The sequence below is a fragment of the Spea bombifrons genome, chromosome 1 (genome assembly GCF_027358695.1).
Source record: "Spea bombifrons isolate aSpeBom1 chromosome 1, aSpeBom1.2.pri, whole genome shotgun sequence".
NCBI lineage: Eukaryota > Metazoa > Chordata > Amphibia > Anura > Pelobatidae > Spea > Spea bombifrons.
In genome coordinates this window covers 54,795,229-54,822,607 of record NC_071087.1, presented here as the reverse complement: position 1 = coordinate 54,822,607, position 27,379 = coordinate 54,795,229, and the positions used below count along the sequence as shown (strand labels likewise).

The window sequence follows — 27,379 nt, the reverse complement described above, 5'->3', positions numbered from 1 at the left end:
ACCAGGGGTGGTTATTAAAAATTGTGAACAATTTTGGACCAAGGTGTTCGCAAAGGGCTGGTCAGACCTGGACTGGGCCTAGTCTAGGTTGGACTAGCCCTTTGTGAACAATTTTGGACCGGACCAGGGAGGCAGGAATGCAGCAGAGTCACATAACGCGAGGTTACATGACACAGCGGTAAAATGTATGCTGCTGCTGTGCTGCCAAAAGGAATGCTGCAGGTGAGGTAAGAGGGTAATGAATGAGTGGGGGAGGGTAAGGGGGGGAGTATGTATGAATGTGAGCATTTTAGAATGAAAATGTGTGTTGGTGAGCATGAATGTGTAAGTATGTGTGAGAGGTAGTGTGTCTTAGCAAGAGTGTGTATGTTTGAGAGGGAGTGTGTGTTTGTGAGTATGAATAAATATGTATGTGTGCCAACGTGGTCAAGGGGCCCGATGGGGCAACTTGGCTTTTCTTGCTCCCTGGACCAGAAAGCACCAGCCCTCCCCTGCCAATAACCCTTGCCTTGTATCTCCTATAGCTAATGAGTACAAAATAATAGCTTCAATATTCTTCAAGTTCCCTTTCAGTAATCTTATTTTGAGGCCTCTGATTAAAGTGATGACCAACCAGGGTGCAGTTATTATCTTTATTGAGTGTTAATAGAGTGTCTATGTAGATTCAACCTTAGGTTAAGTATCTGGCTGTTTTCTCGAACGTAATAGATGTTCGTGGGGTGATTTTGATGCAGATGTCGTTTTCTTTGTAACTATACTGGCTTCGTAGCCCTTTAGTTTGAATGACTCTGATGGTGTCTTCAGCTGCTTATTCCCTTCTTCAGTGTCGAACATATGCGGTGGTATCTGATAGCCTGGCTGTTAATAATACCTTGTTTAGTGTGGGATGGGTGGAAGTTGGAGCTGTGGAGGTAGCTGCATCTTTTTGAAGATGAGTGGAGCTTTTCATTGGTGATTTTTATGGCTACTCGGTGGAAAAGTCCAGTTTTAATTTGATGGATGGAAAGCATTAAATGAGTTATGAAATTCTTCTGAGTCTTTCCCTCTCCATCTTCTGTCCATATGATGATTTCATCTATGTAGCGATAATATTTTTGTGGCAGTATGAATCAGGGAATCGCTGTGCCAATCGCTCAGCCATAAAAAGATTAGCATAATGTTGTGCTATCTTTGTGCCCATTGCAGTTCCCATTAACGGAATGTAGAAATCGTGGATAGAAGTGAAATAATTATGCGTAGGGATGATTTTTATTAATTTGGTTATTGTTTCAGGGCTATTTTCTTTTGTTTAGGAAATCTGTTGAAAAGTTCCATCTTGAGTTGTTATGTTTATGTACAGGGATTGTACATCCATGGTTGCTAAATTGTATTGGTAGGTAGTTCTTTAATCAGCATGTCTAGGAACTCTATGGAACCCGGAGACTTCAGGAGGAGCATCACTTCTCCAGGTCACTACAGGGAAATAATAGGTCGCAGGACTGGCGATGGGGCACACATCACTTCTCCTCTAGCAATAGCACGTGTCCCCAACGTCAACACTACTGATGAACGGGGATCAGAGGGACTGCCTGTGATCCCTGCAGGACATGGTACCCGCATCCTACAAGGGGTAGCCAGAGCTAGAAAGCTATGTTGCTCAGACTCAGTTGTTTTATGGACAAGGGCTTTTGAAGTGTTTTCTACCGTGGCAGAAATCTGTTCATTTTGTTATTGGTCTGCCTTGGTTCCCTGGTTTTCAGAAGGTCACCACAACAGGGTTAGTTGGTATTAGCTGTTGAATTTCTGGTTGGAGGGCCTTTGAAAGGCTTTTAATTGATTCACGGCCTGATTTGGAACCATGTGGTGTATTTCTTGGTGGGATCTTGCTTCAGTTTTTTTCAGTTCCGCCTCTTTCCTTGTCTTACGAAGTCATGGAGGTTCGTTATCACAACCTTACTACTTATACCAGCTCCAGAAGATGATCAGTGTCGCAGATTCTCAGATGAAAAATTACTCCTTATTTACTTTTATTTTAATAATAATAAAAGCTTGTGACGTTTACCCAGCCATGCATGCTAGCTACACATGTTTCTTAAACATACAATTTGTGCATTTTTTAAATTTAAAATAAAACCTTTCATAGTACCGTATGATTGGCAGACATACAAGCTGCCGCTGACGATGTACATTTATACCAGAATAAAATGTGAAGCGGGCCCTGTTCTGGCTAAAAACAGATTGTATTTCATTATAATATCAGTTTATCCAAATTATTACTCTTACGGTGTGAATGGCCCAGATGAAAGATGGATAGAAGTGTTCTAGGAAATATTATTGTGTAATGTAGCAGAGCACTGGCTCCCATTCGTGCAGATATGAGCCTGTAATAAATAACCAGTTTAATCTGTAAACTACAGTAGTCGGATAGTAGTAAAAATTATACAGATAATACTATTTAAATTGGTTTTCACTTTTAGCAGATATAGAGTTAAGTAATGTGACCTTTGCATGGTGAGCAGAGCATTTGCTGCAGGCTGCATGATCCCAGCATTTTGCCGTCTTACCGATTACACACTGGAAAATGATACTAAAATTTTGCTAGGATACGTGATACGCTTAATAGTATTGATTTATGACCTGAGCTTCTGAATGTAAGCTGTATACTATCCGTATGTGCGATTTCTTTGTTATCACTTTCGTTCCTAGCAATCTATTAGAGTTCTTTAAGCATATACCACGCATGCCTAGAAAAATGAATTTGATTCAAATTAACTGTTCATTTTTTAAAACAATGGGAATCTTCCTCATTCTCCATGGTATATGAAATGCACAGGCGGTTATCCCAAAAGTATTTTTTTTTCTTGGAGCTGTATTAAGAAATGTAAATGAATACTATAGAAAATCTGGTTTTACATACCGTGGGATGTTTTGGATGACCACCTGTGCTTGCAAGTGGGTGATTAGGACTGAGTAATTCTATTGTTTACCACAGGGCACGACAAACCCTAGGTGCCAGGTCACCATGGCGACTAGTAACCAATTCCTGTCTCCCAGGGTTTTTTGGGACAAGGGGGTAAAAACTGGCCAGGGCAACCATTGTGAATCCAGCACGCTACGCTTTCATGTGAGGGCGTAGTGAAGAGGATGGTGTGAATGGCCCAGTAGGGTAACATAATGTGCATTACGTGACTTGGCTGGGCACCTCAAGGATTCACAATGGCAGAAGGCATGGCAGGTCTTTACTAAATGTGGGGTAGAGTAGTGTACTCTGTAGTGTCATCCGTTTGCATATGTACAGTGCTGGAGTCGGTCTACATATGTGTTTATACTGTCAGTCAGTGTGCATTATTATTATTATCTTTTATTTATATAACACCAACAATTTACGCAGCGCTTAATACAATACATATATTGAAGGGGTATGAAAAGACGAGAATTGACAGACTATGACAAACCGATACATTAGATGGAGAGAGCCCTGCTCGCAAGCTTACAATCTTCAGGGAATGGGGTGACAAACATAAGGAACAGAGAAAGGGTGAGAGGTTATTGTATCAATGACAAGGAAGTTCTAGCAGCTAAGATTGTGCGGCTTCTCTGAAGAAGTGAGTTTTGAGATGTTTCTTGAATGTCGCGAGGGAGGGTGAATGCTGAAGGTTCGGTGGAAGTAGATTCCAGAGATAAGAGGCAGCCTGAGTGAAATCTCTGGTAATAGAGAATTCAGGTAGTGGAGATGGAAGGAGGGAAGATAATGAGTTCAGTTTTAGAAAGATTAAGTTTCGGGTAGCGTTGTGACATCCATGAAGAAATAGCAGACAAGCAATTGGTAATACGGGACATGAGAGATCAGGAGAAGATCTCATATGTGTGTAAATGTACAGTGCTGGAGTGTGTACTATAGTGTCAATGTCAATGTGTTAGCGTTTATATGTGTAGTGCTGGCATATAGTCAGATGTATGATTAAACACCAAACAGATGCTAATGAGCATCAATTTAATATGTGTGTTGAAACACAATACCATATTTGCTCGATTATAAGACGACCCCGATTATAAGACGACCCCCCAAAATCAAAATATTAATTTAGGAAAAAAACAAAAAGCCTGAATATAAGACGACCCTATAGGAAAAAAAGTTTTACCAGTAAATATTAATTCATGTAAATATTTTTTAAATTTCCTTTTATTTGCCAACCTGCCCCCCCCCCAGTTATGCCACTCTGCCCCCAGAAATGCTTTATACCCCCCCTATTTGCCACTCTGCCCCATGATATGCCTTATACCCCTATATGCCACTCTGGCATATAGGGGGTTAAAAGGCATATCATGGGGCTGAGTGGCATATAGGGGGTTAAAATGCATTTCTGGAGGTATATATGCATATCATGGGGCTGAGTGGCATATAGGGGGTTAAAATGCATTTCTGGAGGTCCAGAAATGCATTTTAACCCCCTATATGCCACTCAGTCCCATGATATGCCTTTTAACCCAGCATGTACTGGCTGCCTTGGCTTGATAGGAGTGTGATTGCTGCTAACAGCAATCACACTCCTATCAAGCCAAGGCAGCCAGTACATGCTGGAACCTGGGGATGATAGTAGTGGGATTACAGCCTCCCTATGCCATGCTACAACCCCCACCCCCCTTACACATCCATGCTATCACACACAAACACACATTCACAAACATTTAAATACTCATTCATTCCATTAATCACACATACTTCACACATTAATCACACATACTTACCCAAAAACCCTCCCCCACCCCCTTACCTGAACTGCAGATCTCTCACTCGAAGACTTCTGCAGGGGACCGGCTGTACCAGCAACTTCTCTGGCCCCGCCCCCAGAGGAGGGAGGGGGAGATAGAGTTCTGTGAGGAAGCTACAAGCTTCCTGTCCTCCTGCTTCTAACGGAAGAGACGCTGCTCTCGACTGGTAAGCAGCATGGCCCCAGCCATTTTTTTGGGGTCTGATTAGAAGACGACCCCGATTATAAGACGAGGGGTATTTTTCAGAGCATTTGCTCTGGAAAAAACCTCGTCTTATAATCGAGCAAATACGGTAATTAACTGAGACAAAAACAGCTGTGTAGGGGGAATAAAACTGGTTGCTGAAGACAGTTTAATGTCAAGACAAGTTTAATGTCAAAAGTCATACACCATGGCAAGACTGAGCACAGCAACAGAACACCAGGCAGTTATATTGCATAAGCAAGGTCTCTCCCACACAAAAAAATCCCCATATTCTGCCCAAGCTCTTTTGGGAAGCACAAAGAAATGGGCAATATTGAGGACTGTGGGCGCAGTGGTTGGCCAAGGAAACTTACTGGGGCAGATGAAAGACACATCATGCTTACTTCTCTTCACAATTGGAAGATGCACAGCAGTGCCATTGGTTCAGCATTGGCAGAAAACAGTGTGACCCTGGTACACCCATCTACTGTTCAGAGAACTCTGCTCAGAAATGAAAACAAGGCCAAGTGACTTAACTATTTATGGAAACATGAGAACTCAGGTGCAGAAAAATCATTGCAGGTGTTCTGTTGCAGGCAACGGTTCCTTGCAAGTTTCGGGCAGATACTTATCCATCATGCAATACAATAAGGGAGGTAAAGTATTCTTACTTTTCAGCATTTAATTTCACATCTACCTAAAACTTTTGCAAAGTACTATATATATTTTCCCCCCATAACATGGCTTATAGGCACATCTGTGAAGCAATAGATATTCTTATACAGGCAGTTCTGTCATGAGCAATAGTTTAGTTCATATGAAATAACCCAATTTCAAAATTGGGATAGTTTGACATGTGACAGGCTAAGCAATTTACGGAAATTTAAATTTAGCTGCCTTCTAATTTGTTGGACAAGAATATAATATACTGTTTTGTTTTATATACCGTATCTACCCGATTATAGGCCGCACCCCCCCTCACTTTGAGTCCTTAAAGTGGGGGTGCGGCCTATAATCGGGGTTTAGCGTAGGGATGCACAATTTGTATCGCCCGACCCCAGGGGCAAGCAGTGGCAGGTGTTTTTTTTCTTTTCTTTATCATTTAGCCCTGCTGTCGTGCTCCGTCATAGAAGCCCTGGTGGAAGTGCCGGCAGCATCCGGGGTTGTCTGCCTGCAGCTCTGTGGGGGACCTGGATCCTCCTCTCCGGCAGCTGCTGCTGCCGGCACTTCCGCCAGGGCTTCTGTGACCTTCTGGTGCTTTGTCAAAGAAGCCCTGGCGGAACTACCTGCCAGCAGCAGCGGGGGCTGTCTGAGCGCATCACGCAGGTGTTCAACGCGATACGTGCAGATAACCTTCACTGCTGCCAGCACTTCTGCCGGGGCTTCTTTGACTAAGCGTCGGCATAGAAGCCCCGGCGGGAGTGGCGAGAAGCACCAGAGGTTGTCTACGAGCATTGCGCAGACGTCCACCAGCATATCAGGGTGGCGTAAAGCATATCAGAGGGCAGAGTGGTATATCAGGGATTATAAAGCATATCTGGGGCAGAGGCCATATCTATAAGTAAGGTGCATTATGAATCGGGGGGGGCTTAAATTGGCCTTCCAAATTTCTGTTTGTATATAACCTATGCTGACTGCCTAACTGCAAAATAGATACCAAAAATGATAAAATCCCATTCCACTCGTGTATTTTTTTTCTCTAAAAATATTTGTTTCTTTAAAATCCCTCCAAACTTTAAGGGTGCGGCCTATAATCGAGCCAATATGGTATATGCAATCTGAGTCTCAGGGTGAAGGGGCAGATTCTCATTGTCTTACAGTCTTGATCTGTTTTCTTACCCTTCTACACTGTTGTGACCATATATAATTGGTGCTTTTGCTACCAGTATGTAATGGCTGATATCCCTGTTTGAATTCAGGTGACTCGGTTATCTTTGCATAATGACATGTCAAGGTTTCCATGAGGAAATGACAAACCCTTCACCTGTTTTCCCTAAAATGCAAGTCTTTTTGGCAGTCAAGTAACGTCTTTAACATTCTTATAACATTGTTTGTGTTCGTTTTATTCTGCAACAACAGTACATCATGCTCCGGACGTCGGTGTTTAAATAAGGGCTAATTTAATGTGATCTGCCTTATGCTACTCTAATCGTGTGGTCGATACCATCTGCTGCTCTTCTCGGTTTAGGGCTTACAGCTGAGCACATGGCACGCTCTATGCCAAGTGCCCTGTGAAGACACACATATTGGGTAAAGCTGTTTGCTCCGTATTCAGGATGTTAATGAATTCCAATTCCTACGGAATAAAGAGCAGCCTCATGCCATTCTCTGGGTGAGTCCTAATTCCGACATACAGGAGTAATACGTGTAAGCTGCTCGATGCAATGGTTTGTGTGGGTGGCGTGTGTCTATAGGTTCTTTTATTGTTTATACATTTACTGTAATGTTCATCTGTGGTCGCGATCATTTCTATCTGACTCGGATCACTAGCATTGCTAATTCATACCTGTATGTGTCTTTGTGCACAAAGAGGCTTTTAGTGTAACAGAAGCATCTGTATACTTAGTATATGTCATCAATCCCCCTCCGTGGATCCCACGGGAATCGCTTATGTTTCTCGGCATTGGTTACTGCATTGATTTTTCACTGTCCCCTTCTCCCATCCTTGTGGCTTTAATAGATCCTCACCCAAGTGTGCAATTTAAGGCGTGGACTGCAGATCATCAATCAGTGCCTTATTGTCCAGCAACAGAATAGGTTGATGATTTTACTTTTTATAAAAATCACACGTATCGCTCCTTTTTATGAAGGCTCAAATGTAAACACAGCAATTGTGTGTGTTCTATTATAGGGTTAATTTAATTATGGGACGACGCAATATCTAGATTCATCCCTAATGGGTAGATTCCCCTAAAGATTCAGTTAAGGCAAGCTGCCTCTTAATATCTGCCAGATGTATAGATTGTATATTTTTGTTTTAACTAGAAAACTACATGTATAAAAGATGACTTATTTATTTTTGTTTGGTGGAAGATGTGTATTCTCCGTGTTTGTAGAAGTTTATTTACTCAATGTGAACTCCATGAGATTTGTAGATCTTCAATGGCTGAAGGGCCAACATCCAAGGAGCTGTTCCAATGTATGATTGGGGGCTATTGCCTAAAGGAAGATTTTTTTTTTTTTTTTTTTTATGACTACTTGGTAAGGCATGGTTGGCCCTGTGAAATCCTATAGTTTAATCAGCGAGGTTAGTTCATGGCCTTCTGTCTCATAATATTACCCATAACAGTGCTTCTTAGGGTCACTTATCTCTTTCTCCAGGGAGGGTGCATAGTGGTTAGCTAGACCTGCTCCCTGCTGACTTTCCTATTTCATATTATATGGGGCTACCTTCCCCCACAGGGCTAGCTCCACCTATATGAACTGCTAGCCGCATCTGCTCTTGAAGCCACCAGAGGACGAAGAGCTCTGAGTAAGCCTGGACCTGGACTCACCCAGTTATGCGTATTATACTGGGCCATATCAGCCATTTCTTGCTGGAGAAACAAAAAGTAAAATAACAACTCTCCTGCCAGCTCTCCCTTATGTGAATAAACACTGATAGGTTTTAAAGCCCTTGGTGGTAAATGGTCTAGATTGTAAGCTCGTTTGACTCTGTTGTCTCTGTAAGTCAATTTGTTATGTTACATACTACTTGTTGTGTCCTGTCTACCCATTGTACAGCGCTATGGAATTTGATGGCGCTATATAAAACAATAAATAATAATAATAATAATTTGGCCTGACCGCTTCATCCCTAATAGGAGAGATAAGGATTATTAAGAGTTATGTATAAATATGTAACCCTGGTGCAAAGTTTTAAGTGGTCTTGTCAACACATCAACCAATAAAATATTCATGTTGACCAGACCCCCATAGCATTTGGGGCATTTGAAGGACATGTTTTGGAGATGGAGTATTACCTAGAGTATTATCCAAAGATGATTGTTGTTTGGAATGGATGAAGTTGGATGACTCACCTACTTTGGAGTAGCTTGCATTAAGGACTTAAAAAGAAGCCGCAAAGAAGCTTTCCAATTCCTGCATTTTACAGTTCTCTACGCTAAATATTATATATATATATATATATATATATATATATATAATGTGTATTAACCCATTGACGAAAATTGATGTGCCTCGCAGATCATGGGGTTGAACCATCTCAAAAAGAGATCAACAATCTCAACCGGTGTTGCTGCAATGCCTCGACATTAAGGCCCCCGCGTGAATGTACCGCTATACCTGAATTGCAATCTGTGCGTAAAAATCACCAAAAATTTTACCTCTTTGGCAAAGGTTGGTGGTAAAATCGCTGCATGAAAAGTGTCAAAATATACCAAGTTGCATACCCTGAGTCATCTACTTTAAAAAAAATATTTACATGTGGAAGATGATTCAGGGTTTTATGACAGATGCCAGTATTACAATGTCACTTTCCCTAAGAGTAAAAAAATAGTTTTTATTTTCCAAAAAGTGGGTTTTTTTACCATATTTAATTTTTAGTACAGTAAATTAGATGATTAAAATAATCCTAAAGAAAGCCCTTCTTGTCCTGAGGAACAAAAATTGTGAGCGGACGCTAAATGAACACAAACACAGCAGAAATGTTTATAAAAGCTATTGAGATGAAGGGGTTAAAAACACTTTTTTTTCGGGGATCTTCATGATTATTCCTCTCTTTTCTTAATCCATGTCTGTTGTATTGTTCAATTGCTGATTATCTGTTTCAGGCAACTGGAAGGGAGAGAACTTCAGGGCAGGAAATAGATTAATATAATTTTAGGACATTAACCATTTAAGTGGAGCATGTTATTGTGCATTTATCTGATGCCATTATATTCCACAATGTTGAACAATGGGCAAACAGGATATAACGCGTAGTACATCACATAGCAATTTAGATCTGCTTGTGTGTCCTGCTTACAGACCAGAGGGTGGTTGGTTGGGGGATAAAATACACAAGCTGAATGTACAAGTGTTTGAGGTTGACCAGCCGCAACTGCATTGCCTGCGTAGGCATTGTTTAACTAAATTCTATTACTAGATGTAGGTGCTGACCGAAGACTAAGAATCTATGGTGGGAGAGGAGACACTAGACAGCAGGAGTGACTCTAGGAAAGGTGAAGCATTGGTGGGCCAGGGAGGGCAGTTGATGATTGGTTAGTTGATGTTCTTCCCTGAAGAATTGGGTCTCAAGGGATTTTTTTTGAAGGGCTGTAGACAATGTACTATGTTGAATAATATAGAGAGTGCAGTTACATGTTTATTTGCAATTTAAGTCAACGTAGATTGTGATATATTGTATCAGTTATATTGTTGTGAATAGATCATGCAGTTGGGTTCAGGTTCCATATCTGCATGAAAATTGGACGAAGTATTGATCATGGCCAATATTATCTGCTATGGAAAAACAAATGACATTCCAGCTATATCCACTAGGTGGCGGCATAAAACTAAAGTATATGGTGTGTAGATATGACATATGGATGTTTATATGTACAGACAGCTGGACAGATCCGGAAAACCTAGGTACCCAGCATGATTAAAATGTAGCTTTTTGTGCAGTTCTATATTAATTTCTGTGGATTTTTTTAATGTTATTCCTTATACATTTACCTCTACAAGTTTTCACTACCAACTTACTGTTCTACTGACGTTATTAACTGTATTATCTTTATTATGTTTTATTAAAAAAAAAAAAAAGACAGTTGTTTACCGGATTATCCCAGTCCTTATTCTCCTGGTTTTATCTCAGAAGTACCCAGAAGTACCTATTTTATAAATCTCCAATTACAACTTTCTAAACCGGAGACTTTTTATTGTACCCAATTTTTTTTATATTTTATTTATAAAGTTAGTATTAAGTAAGTTTTTAAGGGGATCGAGACAGAAGGGGATGGGTTTCTTTGGCAAAGATGGTTTGCTTGTAGCCAAAGTCACGTGGTCTGGAGCACTAGGAGGTATTTCTTTCTTATTTGAAACAAACTTCATTTCTCTGCGTTGTTAAAATGTATTTAAATGTTTCCATTACATCTCCCCTCTCTTCTCTTTCTTAAGATCCCATTCCTGATCATTTTTCACCACATGTACATATTCTTCAAAAGTAGACAACCCTGGGTGTAATTAACCTCGGTTATGTTGACACTTTTCATGCAACCATTTTACTGCCAATCTTTGGCGAGTTTTGGTGAGTTTTGCAGTTTAGGTATACATTTACTGAGACTTTAAAGGGTTACTATGAAACAATACCCCATTATACATTTAGCAACATCTCCTGAGTAACTTGCGATCAGTCCTTGGTCTTGACTTCAGTATAGCGTTATGCCTATCACATGCATGCTTACATTCCATTAGTATATTAGCCTTTATCACCTCTGCTGAGAGGCTGTTCTGCTTTTCTACAACCTTCTCAGTAAAGAAAAACATTCTAACATTACACCTAAGCCTCTTACCCCCTATTTAGATTATTGAAACAAACAGCCCTCCGGTACTTTGGTAAACCCCTTTAAATGTTTCTATTGCATCTCCTCTCTCTCTTCTTTCCTATGATCTTTGTCGTTCTTGATCACTTTTCACCTTTTTAATAGCCCTTTTCTGAACTATCTCCAAAATGTCAGTATCCTTCTGGAGATGGCCATATTTTCTACACGGAAAACAAGATTTGTATTTACTTAAAAAAAAAAAAAAAAAGAGAGAATAAATACAGACAGCAAATATAGCGAGACTTGGATGCTAGCTAGAAAATTAATACTTGAAAGCTATCTGTAGTTTTACATTATATAGTAATGCCCTTTGTTCCTAGTCACTACTGTGTGTGATGGGAATGGTAGCCTCGGTATGCTCTGGGGAACCATCCTTCTTGTGTTTTGAACTGCTGTTCTGGACAGTAAAATAATTGATTGTTTATGCTGTTCACGTTGATTAGAAATGCAAATTGTAGCCATTTACCCTGTTTACATGTAACGTATTGCTGGTTTAATGACTAGCTGCGTACGGTTCCGGTGATCAGCGTGGCATTTATGGTGGCAGGATAGATGACAATGGCTCGGTTGTGCGATTGCTTATTCTCTGTATGCTGGCAGGGGAGAGGAGGAGTCATGGGGGTGGAGAGAGGGTGGTAGGATGTCAGAGAGAAGGCTGTCGGTTGGATACTGACGAGAGATCATTTTAATCTCTCTCCCTGCATCAGCAGCATCCAGACAGCATCCTGGGACTTGCTTACGCTCTCAGCATCTGGTCACATGAGTGAGAATTTTCTCTTCTCTTCATTAGTCAGCCATTTTGGTCAACACCCTTCTTACTGCGCATAACCAATCCCACAAGATATCAAGTGCCTGGTTTGTTCAGTCCGACTGTTGATCTTGGATGCACTTGGATCTCCAGAGCTGCTTTGTTTTCCTTGCTGCCTTCAGAGTGTGTCGGTTCTTCCTCTCCTCGGATCTCCCATTCATTGGGAAAGCAAGGGACTGATTTGAAGCTTGTGAGAGAGAGAGAGCATCACTGACGCATGCCGATTGACAGTGTCACAGCTGGAGGACGGAAGAGGCAGAGACAACAGGACAGGCAAAAGAGGAAGAGCATTTTCCGAGCCGTGTGTTAAAGCAGGAGAAGTAGTCTTACAAGACCTTTTTCCCCTCTTCCTAATTCCTCCTTAATTGTGCAGTTTCGTTCTTGATTCTATTCAGTAATTTGGAGCTGTCTGTTCGCCTCTGTTATTGTTTTTGTTATTTGTGTGGTTGGTTTTACTCTACCTGAGCCATAATGTCGGCTCTCACTCCTCAAAGCGACATGCCGACCCCCACGACAGACAAGATAACCCAAGCGGCCATGGAGACTATCTACCTTTGCAAATTCCGTGTCTCTATGGATGGGGAATGGCTGTGCTTACGCGAACTCGATGACATCTCGCTCACGCCAGACCCCGAACCCAATCCTGAAGGTATGGGCCGAATCGATGCCATAGCAACCTCCCACAATCCTTTGCTTTGCTTATCCTGTATGTCCTATCCCACAAAACCCTTGGGATGTGTTTTTTGTTAGCATTGTGACTTATATAACATCTTTATCATTGTAATATTTTTGATCTGTAGTTACAATCAATCCAATTCCATCTGAAAATAATTTTTCCGAACATTTTTTTTTCTTAAATTCTTTTTCAAATGAATATAGTAAATACTTTGAATGATCATCTGGAATCAGGTGTATGAGCCGTTAATATGTTTTCTCAGACCACCTTTACGTCGGAAGGGCGGTTTTGAAGGTCATTTGCGACCGCATTGCTTTTTGGGCATTTAATGTGAACAGACAAAAAAGATGATTTCAACCAGGTTGGTTTATTGAACTACGCTGCCGTAAGAAGCTGGCCTAGTGTGTTCAGAGTGGCGGTTTGGGATACCCCAGTGGACCTAGTATTGCCACCTAAACAATAGGTTCATAAAATGTGAATGTGGCCCATTATTGAGTCCATGGAAGCAATGAGATAGCTGATATATGTGCCATATAGGATGGCAACCCTAGGTAATCTGCAGGTAGCCTAAAATAAAAATATATCCCTAAACACATAGGAGTATTATATTTATTATGTATAAAGTATGTTTCTGTGTTAAAATATTAACGAACGAGCAGTGCCCATAGCAACCAATGGAATGTTCCTTGTGAGTGCTCCGTGTCTACCACTCGGTCCTCTTTATACATAACCTCCTGTGTTCTTCAGGAGTGATCTTGGAACCAAGTGTGTATTTCCAATGACGCACTTTCAGAGCTGCAGTATAGCACCAGCCCTCCTCTTCCTACTCTTAGTCTTATTATTTTTTATCATTACTCATAAAATGTTGTATTTGCATTTTTACCAAGCAGGGATAAGCAGCCTCTGACGTTCTGATTACTGTGGGCCAGGACCCTCGTGTTCTTCACAGCAGCTTGTAATGAGAGGGGTTACAGATCTGTGATGCCTTGCCACGCTGGTACTCAAACGGTTAACCGCTTTTGGCAAAGAGAGGGCCAATAGAAGGCGTGCTTCTGATGGTGCTTTGCTCTGGTATGGGGGGGGGGATGAATTGGTTAATCTAGCATACCTCCTCCCTTATTGTAATGCTCAGTGTCATTCGAAATAGTTCTGGGACAAAAGACCAGCACGGCGTATTCAGAGCTGCCGGCTGACAGTAAATCCCTGCCTGTTAATACAGCCAAAGAATGTCAAATGTTATTTGATGTCGTTCACAAGCTTTTGTTTTCAGTTGCATTTGAAGTGCATATAATAAGAGAAAACATGTAACAAAAGGAATGTATATAAATATATTTATATGCTCCTGGAGCCCTCCATGGTCACGTTCCCACCTTGAAACGGTCTCATTCCTGATCCTGATGCTGATGCTACATACTCTGCCTAACGTCAACCATTCTTACTAGACATAATTGGCCTAGTCCTAGCCATGAGCCCTATTTGACGTCACCGCTAGATATTTCTCTATTGTCTTGTGACTCCCTTTCATTAGATCAAGTTGAATGAAGCGCTGCGTAAATTGTTGGTGCTATATAAATAAAAGATAATAATAATATACCTTTAAAAGAAGGCTTTCCACCAAATAAAATTCCCTGTGATCACTGTATATAACAAGCCATATGTGTTCTGCTATGCTGCATGTCAGCAGCGTGAGCGTGTCTTAGACATAAAGCTGTCTTATGTATAATCATCTTAAAATAAAATAGATACAGGGATAGAGTATCACATTTGACAAGGAGGTTGTATGTCTATGGCTGTGTATAGATTCACAGATATCCATACGTTCGTATTTGTGTTACAGTGCAGTGTCTTCGTGGAAGCACAATTAATCCGCTCTATGGCTTTATAGATATTAGCCATTGTTATGAATATTGCTAGCCCCTAACTGAGCCCTCAGTATCCCGCCTGCGTCACTATTAACTCATGCATGAGGCTAGTGGAGACAATGAATATTGTTAAATGTCTTCTCTGCCTGGAATTGGCCAAAAAAAACATGGCAGATGTTCTTGATATAGGATTCACTGAGAGACTGGTAGGTAAGAGGAACCACCACTGGCAGACCAGATGGGCCCAATGGTTCTTATATGCAGTTAATATATTTTTTTTTTTGACAGGTATAAATATGATCATTTTCAGGGCTACCTTTCTTTTTTTCTTCACAATTTTTTCCATGCCTTCTAACAATAAAGGTTCATTAAAGGGTGAAAGGAAAGCAGATGCGGTTTGTATACAGCCTGGACCCATAATTCAGTTTCCGAGGGAGGGACTGTCCCTGTTTAGTCAGAAGCTGCCAATATGTTAAGATGTATGTGTCACACTATTTTTTTTTTTTTTTGTTTTGTCTTGTTTTGTTTTCTAGAAGCCTGGGGCATAGGCCACGCACCCCCCAAACCAAAACAGAGTCTTCAGGTACCCGACTCTTTTGTGGCATTTTCAGTGCAAAGCAAAAACCCTGAATACTGTATCAAAAACAGGCATACACTATAAAAAAAAAACACACAAAAAATGAACGTAAGAGCAATTTTTGTGCCATACCACCCCCTCCCCATAGCTGCTGTTCTCCCACCAGCCATGGGCTAGGGCATGTGTCTTGGTGCTCTTATCAGCCCAAGCAGTGATGAGCAAAGTGTCCCTGCATGAAACACAACCACGGGCTGGGGAGCTCAAAGAGTAGCTATGGCGCCCAACCTACCTGCTGGAGGACCAAGCTGCCCTCCTTTTGCCGATAACCAATCTGCAGAGAATGAACAGGATGCTCTTTGGGGATATATAGCTCACCAAACTGACCATAATAGTGTATTGTTTCTATAAGAGTGCCACCGGCTTTAAGATGTAAACACAGCCTGTGCGTGTACCTCCAAAAAGCCTACAGAACTGATCACTTCCTGGTCTAGAACAGTGAGAACCAATCAGAATAAACCAAACGGGAGGTATAAGGGTATAGGTTACTTTCTATACATAAGGTTACTTTTTAAACCTTGTGACCGAATAACTTCTTAAAAGCAGAAATGCAATTGTGGCCTGAAATAGCATTTAAATTTCCACTGTGACTACAGGAAATCCATTGTCAGATTTTTCTTAATTTGTGATTGAGATCCGAGATACTTTTTGGCACAGGATTAACCCAACACCTTGATAATTGCAGGATTTGAAATGTAAACAATGTAACCTAAAAAGCATAGACATTCAGATTCCCGGGTTACTGCCAGAATTATAATGACCAATAAATACAGAAACCAAAGCAAGAATTCAGCGAATAACATTCAAAAAAATTTTATTTTATTTTTTAAGTTGGAAAAAAGTCTCTGTACCAAAGAGCTTAAGCAATCCTTAAAGTTAAAATGGAAGGTAGGCAATATGCTGCTGTAATTGGCATTGTGTCAGGTACCATATGGAATATTGCTTCACAATCTCTCATAAGAGGCTTTGTGCAAAAAGTAAAAATGGCCGTAGAATGTGTTTTATAGGAGAGGTGAATAAATAACATCTAATCGGAAATGGCGAGAAATCCTTAAATTGACTAGGGCTCACTGGTCATGGCAATAGTTCATACTTTTGGGGCAAATGGCTGATGGAGCAGCACTTGGCTAATGCTTACTGGCCAGGGATTTTAGACCGCTGCTGAAATTCCTGTTTTTTTATGCATGATAATGCATCAATAAATACCAGACTAGAGTAAGTATACTGCCGGTTTAACTCTTTGTCTTCTGGATCATTAGGTTGTTTGAGCAGGACCCTCCTTTACCATTTTTACCAGTTTAGCCATTGTATAGTACTGCGGAATAAGATGGCACAATATAAATCAATAATAATTTATAAGATTGAACCCATTAAAATGTAGTGGTTGGTGTTGGCAAGATGTACAACCTTGGCTTATCACAAGGATACCCATCACAAATAATGATAACGCTGGGTGTGTGGCAAGTAGCCAAACCCACAGGGAATTGCAAGCGGGCTTCATGGAATATATTGCTTCATTCAATAGGAAAATTATCTTCAAGACCCTCACAAAAGGAACGAGGTGGGCTAGGCCTGGCTGACTTGGTTTAACCCCTTATACGTATTGAGAAAATCTAGGTTAGATGTCCTTCAGAGATTTAGTTAGGCCCCGGAAGGCAGGTTCCTGCACTGTGTAGCCAACCCCAAGGAATGTTAATGTGATCGGTGCACAACCTCCAGCATGTGATCGGTGCACAACCTCCAGAGCGACTGCACTGTGCGATTGTTATATTACTCCTGCTTTGAGATTGCTATGTATTCCCTGAAGTAGCTTCTAGCAGCGACTGGGGTTTAAAGAGATACATCAGATGGACATACAAAAGAAAATGGATACAGAGCCTCTAGGGACGTCGATCTCATTCACAGCTGATCACATCCAAATTCTTTTTGTCCCTCATAGAAATCTATATGAATGCATTTAAATTTTTAATGTTTACAAAAAAAACAATACGTGTGTCTCCTTCCCCCATTCTACTTTCCGGCTCTCCTCAATTAAGTCAGAGTCTGGATTATTTTCAGAGATCCATAGAATGCATCTTCCAGTATTTGATATTTTATGTTTTTATGAACTAAACTACAGTGTGATGTTTATTATGTGAACATTTCCTAATTGGATAACCTAACCTTTTTTTCCCACCCCTCACAGCTTTCACCCAATGAAACGTTCTCTTATTTACATGCGGCTCAGTAACTGTTAATCTGGTTGGTTTGTAAACCAAGTATGTGATCATGAGCAGTTCCAGGCGATGCTTGTTTGTTACCGTGCCCGCCACATAATTACTTTTAGGGCTTAATTGTTATTTAACATAATTCTAAAGAAATGCTTCAGACAAAGGAACTCCGTCCAGGGCCTGTGAAGTGTAACGGCAGCTAATGAATCTTCCCACTGGTTATAAGGTCGATATACCCAATAACCGCTGTGTCGTATAAATAATACCACTATTAATAATGATGGAAATGGAAATATTTCAAAAGATAGAGGAAATTGTAGAGCCAACTGGGGAGCTTTGCATTGTAATTTGAAAGCTAAATGAGTGACTGTCCCTATGTCCATCTCTGCTCCCTTGATGTTCCTCTTTTCTACAAGCTCAAAAAGTCTATTAAACTGTTGACAGTAAAATGTGTAGAAATAGCACAACATGGGATTATAGTTTCCAAATACTTTATTTAAATATATATAACGAGGCTCACAAAGTCACCAAAGATCTGCATCCTGACCACATCCTCAAAAACAAAAGGATCTCCAGCTGGAAAGTTTTAATTTTTGGGGGGTATGAAATAGAGATCATGTCTCAGGCTGGGACAGGTGCCACAAAGTGAGGGGTGCAATTGAGCTACCCTGTAGCAATGCCTCTTACGTTACCCAGCATTCCAGAGTGACAAATCTACTGACAGTTTTAGTAAATAAATGTTTAGATTCTCAAAGCTTTGAGAAGTAACCACTTAAAATGTCATGTCGGTGAGCTACTCAGTCTTCTTTTGATGACTTTGTTGTAATCGCTAATCCGGTAGAAGATGCAACACCCTAAATACATGCCAGCCATTCCCACATTTACAGGTGGAGAACAAATATTTTTTTTTCTTTGTACTGTTTGCAAAGACTCTTGGGAGGATTTGACAGAGTTGATGGAGCAAATGCGTGATGACACAGAAGGTGCGTGCCTCAACGCCTCCACCCTGTAGATAGACTATGTTGCTCAATTTTAGTGAAACCCTTAATAGTTTGTGAGGGGATTTGGTACCATTTATTAAAAAAAAAAAAAAAAAAAGGAATCCTATTTTAGATGTCATGGGTTTTGGGGCCAATTTACTATTTTTAATAAGTGACTATTAATTAACAAAAATGTCAGATTTTTACAAAAGCAATTAATAGAGGCACCCACCTAATAGAATTCCAGAACATTTTATTTGTTATGGGGTGTCTGTAGCTGTATGTTTATTGTGTACAGCAATAATTATTGGGTAAACTTTGGGTAATTGAATAAGGGTGTGTATGTATGTTTGTATGTATGTATAAATGTTGATATCACATTGTGATTATTTACTGCAACTAATGCTACTCACAGCCAAAAACCAAACACAGTCAGGAAAGGAACAGATGCAAATTGAAAATGCATTTGGAATTAATTTTTTGGGCTCGTGAGTATACATTTGTTTTCTCCCCAAACCTCCCTAATGTGTTGTTAAACCCCTTAACTGTTTAATTTGTGATGGCTATACGTTTCCCATGAACATATAGGTGTGGTGCTTTTATGAGAACAATGTAGAAAAGTTTTTACAGATGAGTTGCTATAAAAAAAAAAGTTAAAATTAATAGATAATGTGATTCACAAACACTACGGACTCTGCTGCTGTATAAATAAATCTAATGTAATGTCAAAAAGGTGTCTAGAAATAATGAAGTATTCTAAAAGAATATAAAAATACACGTTACTTTTGATATATAATTCCATTATTTTTTATTAATTACAAAATGTTATAGCCACCTCATGGTTATGCTTATGACATCATCATAGAAGGTCCTGGATTCCAACAAAAGAACATGACCTCACTAATACAAAAATTCCATATTTGCTGTATTTGTCTGCAAATAATTTTTTTAAGATAATAAAATCTTTTAGACTGGCAACCTGTCCCTGTTCATATTTTTATCCCAGGCACTGGGTTATTTATTTGGAGGATACATAACACGCAGAGTGTACCTCCCTTTCTGGAGAAGAAGCCTTTTTACCTCCAATAAGGAATAAATAGTACTGTTGGTGCGTGCCTGGCGTTCATTTTGATCTTTTCTATAACGAACATCCATAATTGACTCTATGTCTGTTAAATGGGAGTCAATCTGGAATCTCTGTTTTTTAATTTAATATATTAAGTTAGCTCTTTAAAAGAAAACATTTATCAATGGCTGCCTTTAGCTCACAACTTAACTACAATAATTATATAGAGCCTGACTTTAATTAAAGAGAAGGGACAGGGAATGGTTCATTGCTTCCGGGGCCTTAGGAGAAAATAATGTGTTTTAAAAAAAATTTCTAGTTTCATTTTTATTGTCATAAACTAGTCAATAGTGCTAAATACTTTATTGTGATGACCTATGTGCTTTTAGAAGTCAATAAGCTCCCTGAACGAGAGAGAGCATCTGTCATCCCCTGTGCTGTCTCTTGAAGAGAGAGATATAAAGGATCAATTTTATCCAATTCAATGTTTGATTATTTAAGATTCCTATTTTTTTATGTAGCCAACAAAATTTCTTTTTTTATATGAGCCTTTTTTTTATAGCTGCCATTTTACTTGATCTGTCAATGTCTCACCATCCAGATAAAGACTTTGTGCTTTTAAATGAAAGAGAGATTCCCTGTAATTATTCACTCAGCTGTGACTGTTCTTTGGTGCGAGAGACAATGCACAGTCTATATGGGATACCCTCTAATCTTCTGTTTGAATTCTTTATAAAAGGGTTTGGCAACTTCCCCTTCGGACACACAGCCTGAGAAATCGTGTTTGGTGATATCTTGCCAGGCCAGTGGAGATCCCCAGTCCCGAAACCAGACATTGATAATCCAGTGTTTGTTTCCCCTGCCACCATTTTTAAGTTCCTTTTTGAGGAATGTCAAGCCAGGTCCTTGATTTTGTCTTCTCTCTGGTGAGACCCAAGTCATCTGATTGCTATATACTGGACATAGTGCTTAGAAGGTCGACCTCTAGGGAAAGGTTTGAACTTGCAGATCTTCTCAGGAAAGGTAAACTATTGTGTTTAGTTCTTAAATCGGGTACTACTATACTTTTGAGTTGAATTAGTGCATTCTGTAGATGTAGAAGGAACCTTTTATTAAGTTCTTTTTCTAGATTTACATTTGTGTATTGAGATCTGTCCACCGATCTTTTTGAAGAATGTATAGTATTTAGAGATATTATAATCTTATGAACCTATATATGGCACATGTGATTTGCATTGATACTTGTCTGAGCCTATAGAGATCTAAAGACAATTTTGGAGCCAGGTTGCTATTGTGGGTAAGATTATGTGTAGAAAATACCATGAAAATGTACAGGCCAGCAAAATTCTAGGTGTCATAGCCTCATGGCTCCTTATACCTGCCCACCGTTTTTGGGGTGTCTGATTCCACTGGTTAAGGTAGTGCTTATCACTGTAACGGAAAGCTTACAGGCACTGATCTGTAGATATGTGTAACCCTTTTATCTCTTGCCTTTTTTTATCCTAACCAATTATATCCCTGTATCTGCATACAGGACTAGGACATCAATTTGTTTTGTAATTTATTTATTTTTGTGTAAAAACAATTGCTGGATTTTACAATGAATATTTAACTTTTCTGCTTCTTTTCATGAAACAATTTACTTGATACTAAAGTTTGAAAGGAAGTATATTCTAATCGCTCTCATTTTTTTTTCTTCTCTAGATCCCAACTATCTAATGGCCAACGAGAGGATGAACCTTATGAACATGGCAAAGCTGAGCATAAAGGGCCTAATTGAGTCGGCGCTGAATTTAGGCAGGACCCTGGACTCGGATTACGCACCTCTGCAGCAGTTCTTTGTGGTGATGGAGCACTGCCTCAAGCATGGGCTAAAAGGTAGGAGAACTGTTAGATCGTAATGTTATGCAATCAGGTGAACGCTCCGAGTGACCTTGGCTTTATATACAGATCTTCCATTCGCCGGATTCCTCTTAAAATAGTCTGCTATTGAAAAAAGAAGTAAATATGTTTTAACGTAATACATAAAGTAAAATATAATTCTAAGTAACTAGTATTTATACTTCATTCCTCTATCCAAATGGCAATTAAAAATCTACTTAAGGATACTGCTTTTTCACAAAGTATTACATTTGTAACATAACAAAATATTTTAGAGTCTGATATCTGTAATAAACAATAAACACCATCTCACGATGCACACCTGCTATGTATAAAAGTAGTGGTATGTTATAGTAAACAATAATTCTTGCAAACCTGCAAAATAATATCTCTCCGGTTTTAACGTATTCCTTTTTTGTAGCAAAGAAGACTTTCCTTGGGCAAAATAAATCATTTTGGGGGCCTCTGGAATTGGTAGAGAAGCTAGTGCCGGAAGCCTCAGAAATCACAGCCAGTGTAAAGGACTTACCGGGACTTAAGTAAGTAAAGATTAGTAAAGAGTTTGCACCTGTTAATCCCTTCACTGCAGAGTTTTTATATGGTTAAATCACTGGCCGTGTCCATACCTGGGAACTCTCCCTGTGAAGCGCAACATGCCTCACTTACCCACTCCCCACCCGCTTCCCTTCCTGCTACACCAGTATTCCTCCGTGTGGGGCTAGCCCATCGTTGTCATGGGAACCGTCAACCAGCATCCAGAACTGATGGCTCCGGGTAGCTGGAGTGTTCCCAGGTATGACCATGACTAGCTGGTCATACCTAAAAATAGCTTGTATGAGCTTGCAACATAATTATGGTCTTGTGTTATCAGTTTACTTGACCCTAGACCCAAACAAAAGCATAAAGGTAGATAATCTAAATTGGTGTAGGTAACCTTAACGTTATCAATGTATATAATATGGCATAACTGCTAATAAATAAAACTACCAACTGTGTATTGTTTTTTTTTGTCTTCACGTGCAATGTGTTTATATCGTTGGTACCAAAACCTGAACTGAGGTCTACCGTATTGTACATATATCTCTCCCAATTTGTCAATCGGACACTTGTTTTGATCTCTTATGGCCTTTGCATTTGACAGGACACCTATCGGTAGAGGCCGAGCCTGGCTCCGCTTAGCCCTGATGCAGAAGAAGCTGTCCGAATACATGAAAGCCCTGATAAACAGAAAAGACCTCCTCAGGTAATCTGTCAAGATCCTTCTATTCCCACTCTGACATCCAGGGAAATGTCCTTCATGTACTTCCTGTATGTTAAGTGGGTTAAGAAATTTAAACCACAAGTATAGTTTAATGCTACATACTTAGGAGCTCTGTCAAATAACACGAGAGCCTAAAGAGACACACACGGCTAGCTAGCTAGAAATATAGATAGATAGTATATTATGTTTGGGGGTCACAAATTTTGTCCATTAATGAGTGAATCAGAAATACAGAGCAGGTGTTAAGGTTGTAATACATTGTAGCTGAGTTTTAATGGAATATCCTCAAAGGCGTACAGAGGCTCTTTATCAGCAACCATCACGTCTGTCTTCTAATGGCACGTTGTGTTCGCTAATCCAAGTTTATGTTTAAAATGCTAATTGATCATTGAAAATCGCTTTTGCAATAATGTTACACAGCTAGAAATCTTCTTGTTTTCCATGAAAACGGCTAAGTGACCCCAAACTTTTGTATAGTTGGCAACTCTCAGATAATTGTTTTCCCTTCGAATCAGAATTTGGACTCTCCTATATAATTTGGATATTACTTCCATCTCTTACATGCTGTTTGTTTTCTCAAAACTCTTCAACTCATTGAGATATTTCTGGAGATTCAGAGGAAGGCCAGCTTTCAACCTGTTAACAGGGCCATGGCCTTGTAGCATAGTGCGAATCGTATAAGGAACTGTGGAAGGGTTTTCCATCGCCTTTACCCACCATAAGTTTTGTTATTGGAACTTGGACAGGAGTACAGAAAACTTCCAGTCAAAGCTTAACTTCTAGCTAAAGCCCTTGGTACACCGCACCCCCTGGTGGCTGCATGTGAAATTACAACAAAACATTAATATACCGTAATTAATAATAATACACAGTTCTAAAACAGTTCCTTTTAGGACACTCTTTTAGGGGACCAAAAGTAATTCAGCAAATACTTTAACCTTAAACAGAGTTGTTATATCCAGTACTTTTGTGGTGGGATGAAGTCCATTCCAATGTTTTGAGACATTTGGTTAGATCTGATCTTTCCATGCTCTTCAGAATTCATCCCTCTTCTGCATCCACTGTCACATCATCAAAAAAAGACCAGTTTAGAATCAGTTGAGCTGCCATGCATGCCAAAACCGTAGTACTGCCTCCTCCATGTCTCGCATCCAAGACAGAACATTTGAGTTCTTACAGTTTTTGCTTTGTTTCTTACAGTGAATTTTATGAACCAAATGCACTAATGATGGAAGAAGAAGGAGCAATCATTTCCGGGCTTCTTGTGGGGCTCAATGTGATTGATGCTAATTTTTGTATGAAAGGGGAAGACCTCGATTCACAGGTTTGTATAGAAGAATGTTTGTTTGAAATCCCACCTTCCCCCTTCCAATTTTGTGACATAAGAAAAATATGACAGCATTTTTGTAATATTGGAATATTTGTGAGAGCCAACCCCCGTGTTTCAGACACAAGAATATCTAATTTCAGTATCTCCAATTGAAATAATTTACTCACGTTGTATTATGATAGCAACTAAATGCTAAATAGGTAGATTGGGAAGTTTGGGTCAGGCCTGGGACAGCAGCCCTTGTATATACATTACTGGTCGGCCCTCAATAGTATATAATTCGTGCATTTACTGAATAATCATGGTTTAGTAAGAGGTTCCAGGAAGCTTGGGTTTGACGTGAAATACCCTTCAATATTTGCCACTTTTCTTCAACCATTACTTTGATATCTTGACTAAAAGTTTATTATAATGTTATTGTTCACTCCAAATCTATTTATCAGAATGATTTGATTAAGAAATTGTTGTTTTCTGTTGCTTTTAACTTGCAGGTTGGAGTAATTGATTTTTCGATGTACCTAAAAGAGGGACCTATAGCTAAATGCAGTGAAGGGTGAGTGGTCGTTAAAGGATACTAATCTAGATTTCAACAGCTTCTTGCAATACGGACGGAACTTGCATTCCTACCATTGTCAAGTGCTTTCTTTCTATTTGTGTAGTGGTTTTTTATTTAGAACTATTAAAATAAATAAAATCCAGCACACAAAATCACCTGCTGTGACAATTCATATATATATAATAAAATCTAAAATATATCACTATCTGAGTCGAGTGTCTGCATGGCAGTGCTTGTAACTTTGCACTCTGCCAACCAAGTATAGGTCCACCTTCAATTAAAAAACATTTTGTACATGATACATTAACTTTATCCGTATGGCTAAATTCATATGATTACCTAGGAATGAGGTATTGTACAGTTTATTTCTAAATAATAATTATAAACAATATTGGTTTTCTTTGTTTAGGGATGGTCAAATAACGGCCATTCTGGATCAGAAGAACTACGTAGAAGAACTCAACAGACAGTTAAGGTACGGAGTAAACAAGATACGTTGCACATAACATTATATATATATATATATATATATATATATATATATATATATATATATATATGTCCCGTGGCACCTCTATATTTAAACAAAGCTCTTCATACCCTAGTATGTTTAATGTAAAAAATATCTACCCTGCTCATTGTAACTCTATTTAATAAAAATAGCCTGTATCTAATTAAAAGCCTCCCACCAGCCCAGGCATGGACCCCCCATGTTCAGCTGTCAGCGAGCTTGTCTTTCTGGATGTGGTTGCAAACCGGAATCTTGCAAGCAGCTCACATGATGGTGGGAAGAGGTACATACATGGGTCACTGACCTGCCCCATCACATCACATCACGAGAGGGAATGGGGAACGTCACCGCATCCATGTATTAAACACGTGCATCACTACCCTGGACTCTGCAAATTCCATCAGCACCCCACTGATTCGGTTGCCCGAGGCAGCTGCCTCATAACATGTCCATATGCTAGTCATTAGATAATGTCTTGGTGGAGGGGGTGCTGCTTTAAATGGCCATAAAAAGCTTTTTTTAAAAAAAAACAACAAGATCAGTCTTTTACAAGCCTACAATTAGCCATCACATTTAGCAATAATGTATTCTAATAGGATCCGTTGTCAACAAGCCATGAATAATTCAAGAGATAATTAAGCTATGCTTGAGAGCATTCAAGAGAAATGTGTTTTTTTTCCCCTAAATGGGATCCGTAGTTGTAATCCTCTCCACTTTTTTTCTAACACGAGTGGTTTTCCAGAAACGCCTCCAGACATGTTTATTTGTGATTTTGTTTAAAATCATGAAAGCTCCGACATCCCCAGGTAGCACCATACAGCACATAATTGAGTTTATTCACTATACAAAATGAAGCAATAACCGCGGAGGACTAATTAAATCGGTGAGAACGCTGGATTATACACGATACAAAGTCGGCTTAATCCTTCCCGCTAAAGAAATTTGGTAAGATTGGCCCTGCTTCATTAGTAGTGAAGTGAGAGATTTGAGTCCACGGCTGTCTTGCAGATTCTCCAACTCTCCCTTTAGTGAATAATGTGTTTCTTTAAAATGTAAAAAGAAATGCTGTTTTCATTCACCATGTCATTTAAATATTGTTACAATGATCTGGGCATATTCCGTTCCTTCACAGAGAGAAGAGTTGAACTACATTGATATTTATGTATATCCAGTACAGAGGCAAAACATAGGACTGATTGAGTTGTGTTTAGAAACAGCACATTCACTGATGCCAGTGTTACATGTATTATCCTTTTCTTTATTGTTGTATCAATATAACAGATATATAACACTTTGGGGGCTCGATAACCACAGTTAATAAATGGGATCACTGTGCGCGGTTTGATTGGTTCCCAGCTGTTAATATAAAATCATGGTTCTTTTTGTCTGTCTGGCAGCGCCACCGTAAACAACCTGCAGGCTAAGGTGGATGCGTTGGAGAAGTCGAACACTAAGCTGACTGAAGAGGTATTATTGTACAGATCACTGGTCCCAAACCTGGTCACTACCCTGAAATGACACGCCATGCTCGAACCCCATAAAACCCAAATATATTTGTACGCAAATTAACACAATGACAAAATCTACCACTGGAGCACTTCATTTAGCAATTTATCCAAACACAATGCGATAGTACCATCCAGTAGAATGTTAGTATTAACTTGGGCAATTACTGATTGTTGGTATCCCCAGCAGTTAACACATGGACCTTTCCACTAGTATGTGAGACCCGTGCTTGCCCATAACATATAATGACAGAATGAAATATGCATCTCTTGGCACCCGTAGGTACAGGTAAACCACCTCCCTAATTATAAGGCCTGGGTTGCTACCTGGGCTTCTGTTTAGACACTTGCAGTTGTCTTCCATGGAGCTCCTTAAGAAGGCCTTATGGGAACCCTGTTTTTTTTTTTTATTATTGTGAAACCACCTCTAATAGACTAATTTAGATTCAAATGTACGGTGTGTCCTTGTGATCTGTTTTATAACAATATTTGCATGTTTCAAATTGATATCTCAGTTAAAATACAAAACTCTTTTCAGCTCGCGGTAGCAAACAACAGGATTATAACCATGCAGGAAGAAATGGAAAGAATGAAAGATTCATACTTCCTTGAGACAAACAAGGTATGCTAATAAACAACA

General features: G+C 39.6%; 1 protein-coding gene across 4 annotated transcripts in view; it reads left to right on the top strand.

The window, feature by feature from the left end:
* RUFY3 (RUN and FYVE domain containing 3) overlaps positions 1-27,379 on the top strand; it is a 46,874-nt gene that overhangs the window by 6,977 nt on the left and 12,518 nt on the right. For 2 of the 4 annotated variants that reach the window (XM_053461648.1, XM_053461650.1), the window contains exons 2-9: positions 21,400-21,573; positions 21,998-22,115; positions 22,718-22,819; positions 24,038-24,161; positions 24,659-24,720; positions 25,133-25,198; positions 26,632-26,701; positions 27,278-27,361. In XM_053461648.1, the coding sequence (XP_053317623.1) occupies positions 21,400-21,573; positions 21,998-22,115; positions 22,718-22,819; positions 24,038-24,161; positions 24,659-24,720; positions 25,133-25,198; positions 26,632-26,701; positions 27,278-27,361 (800 nt within the window). Of the gene's footprint in view, positions 1-12,178; positions 12,917-21,399; positions 21,574-21,997; positions 22,116-22,717; positions 22,820-24,037; positions 24,162-24,658; positions 24,721-25,132; positions 25,199-26,631; positions 26,702-27,277; positions 27,362-27,379 lie in introns of those variants that run through there. The other 2 variants (XM_053461649.1, XM_053461651.1) reach the window with 2 other exon arrangements.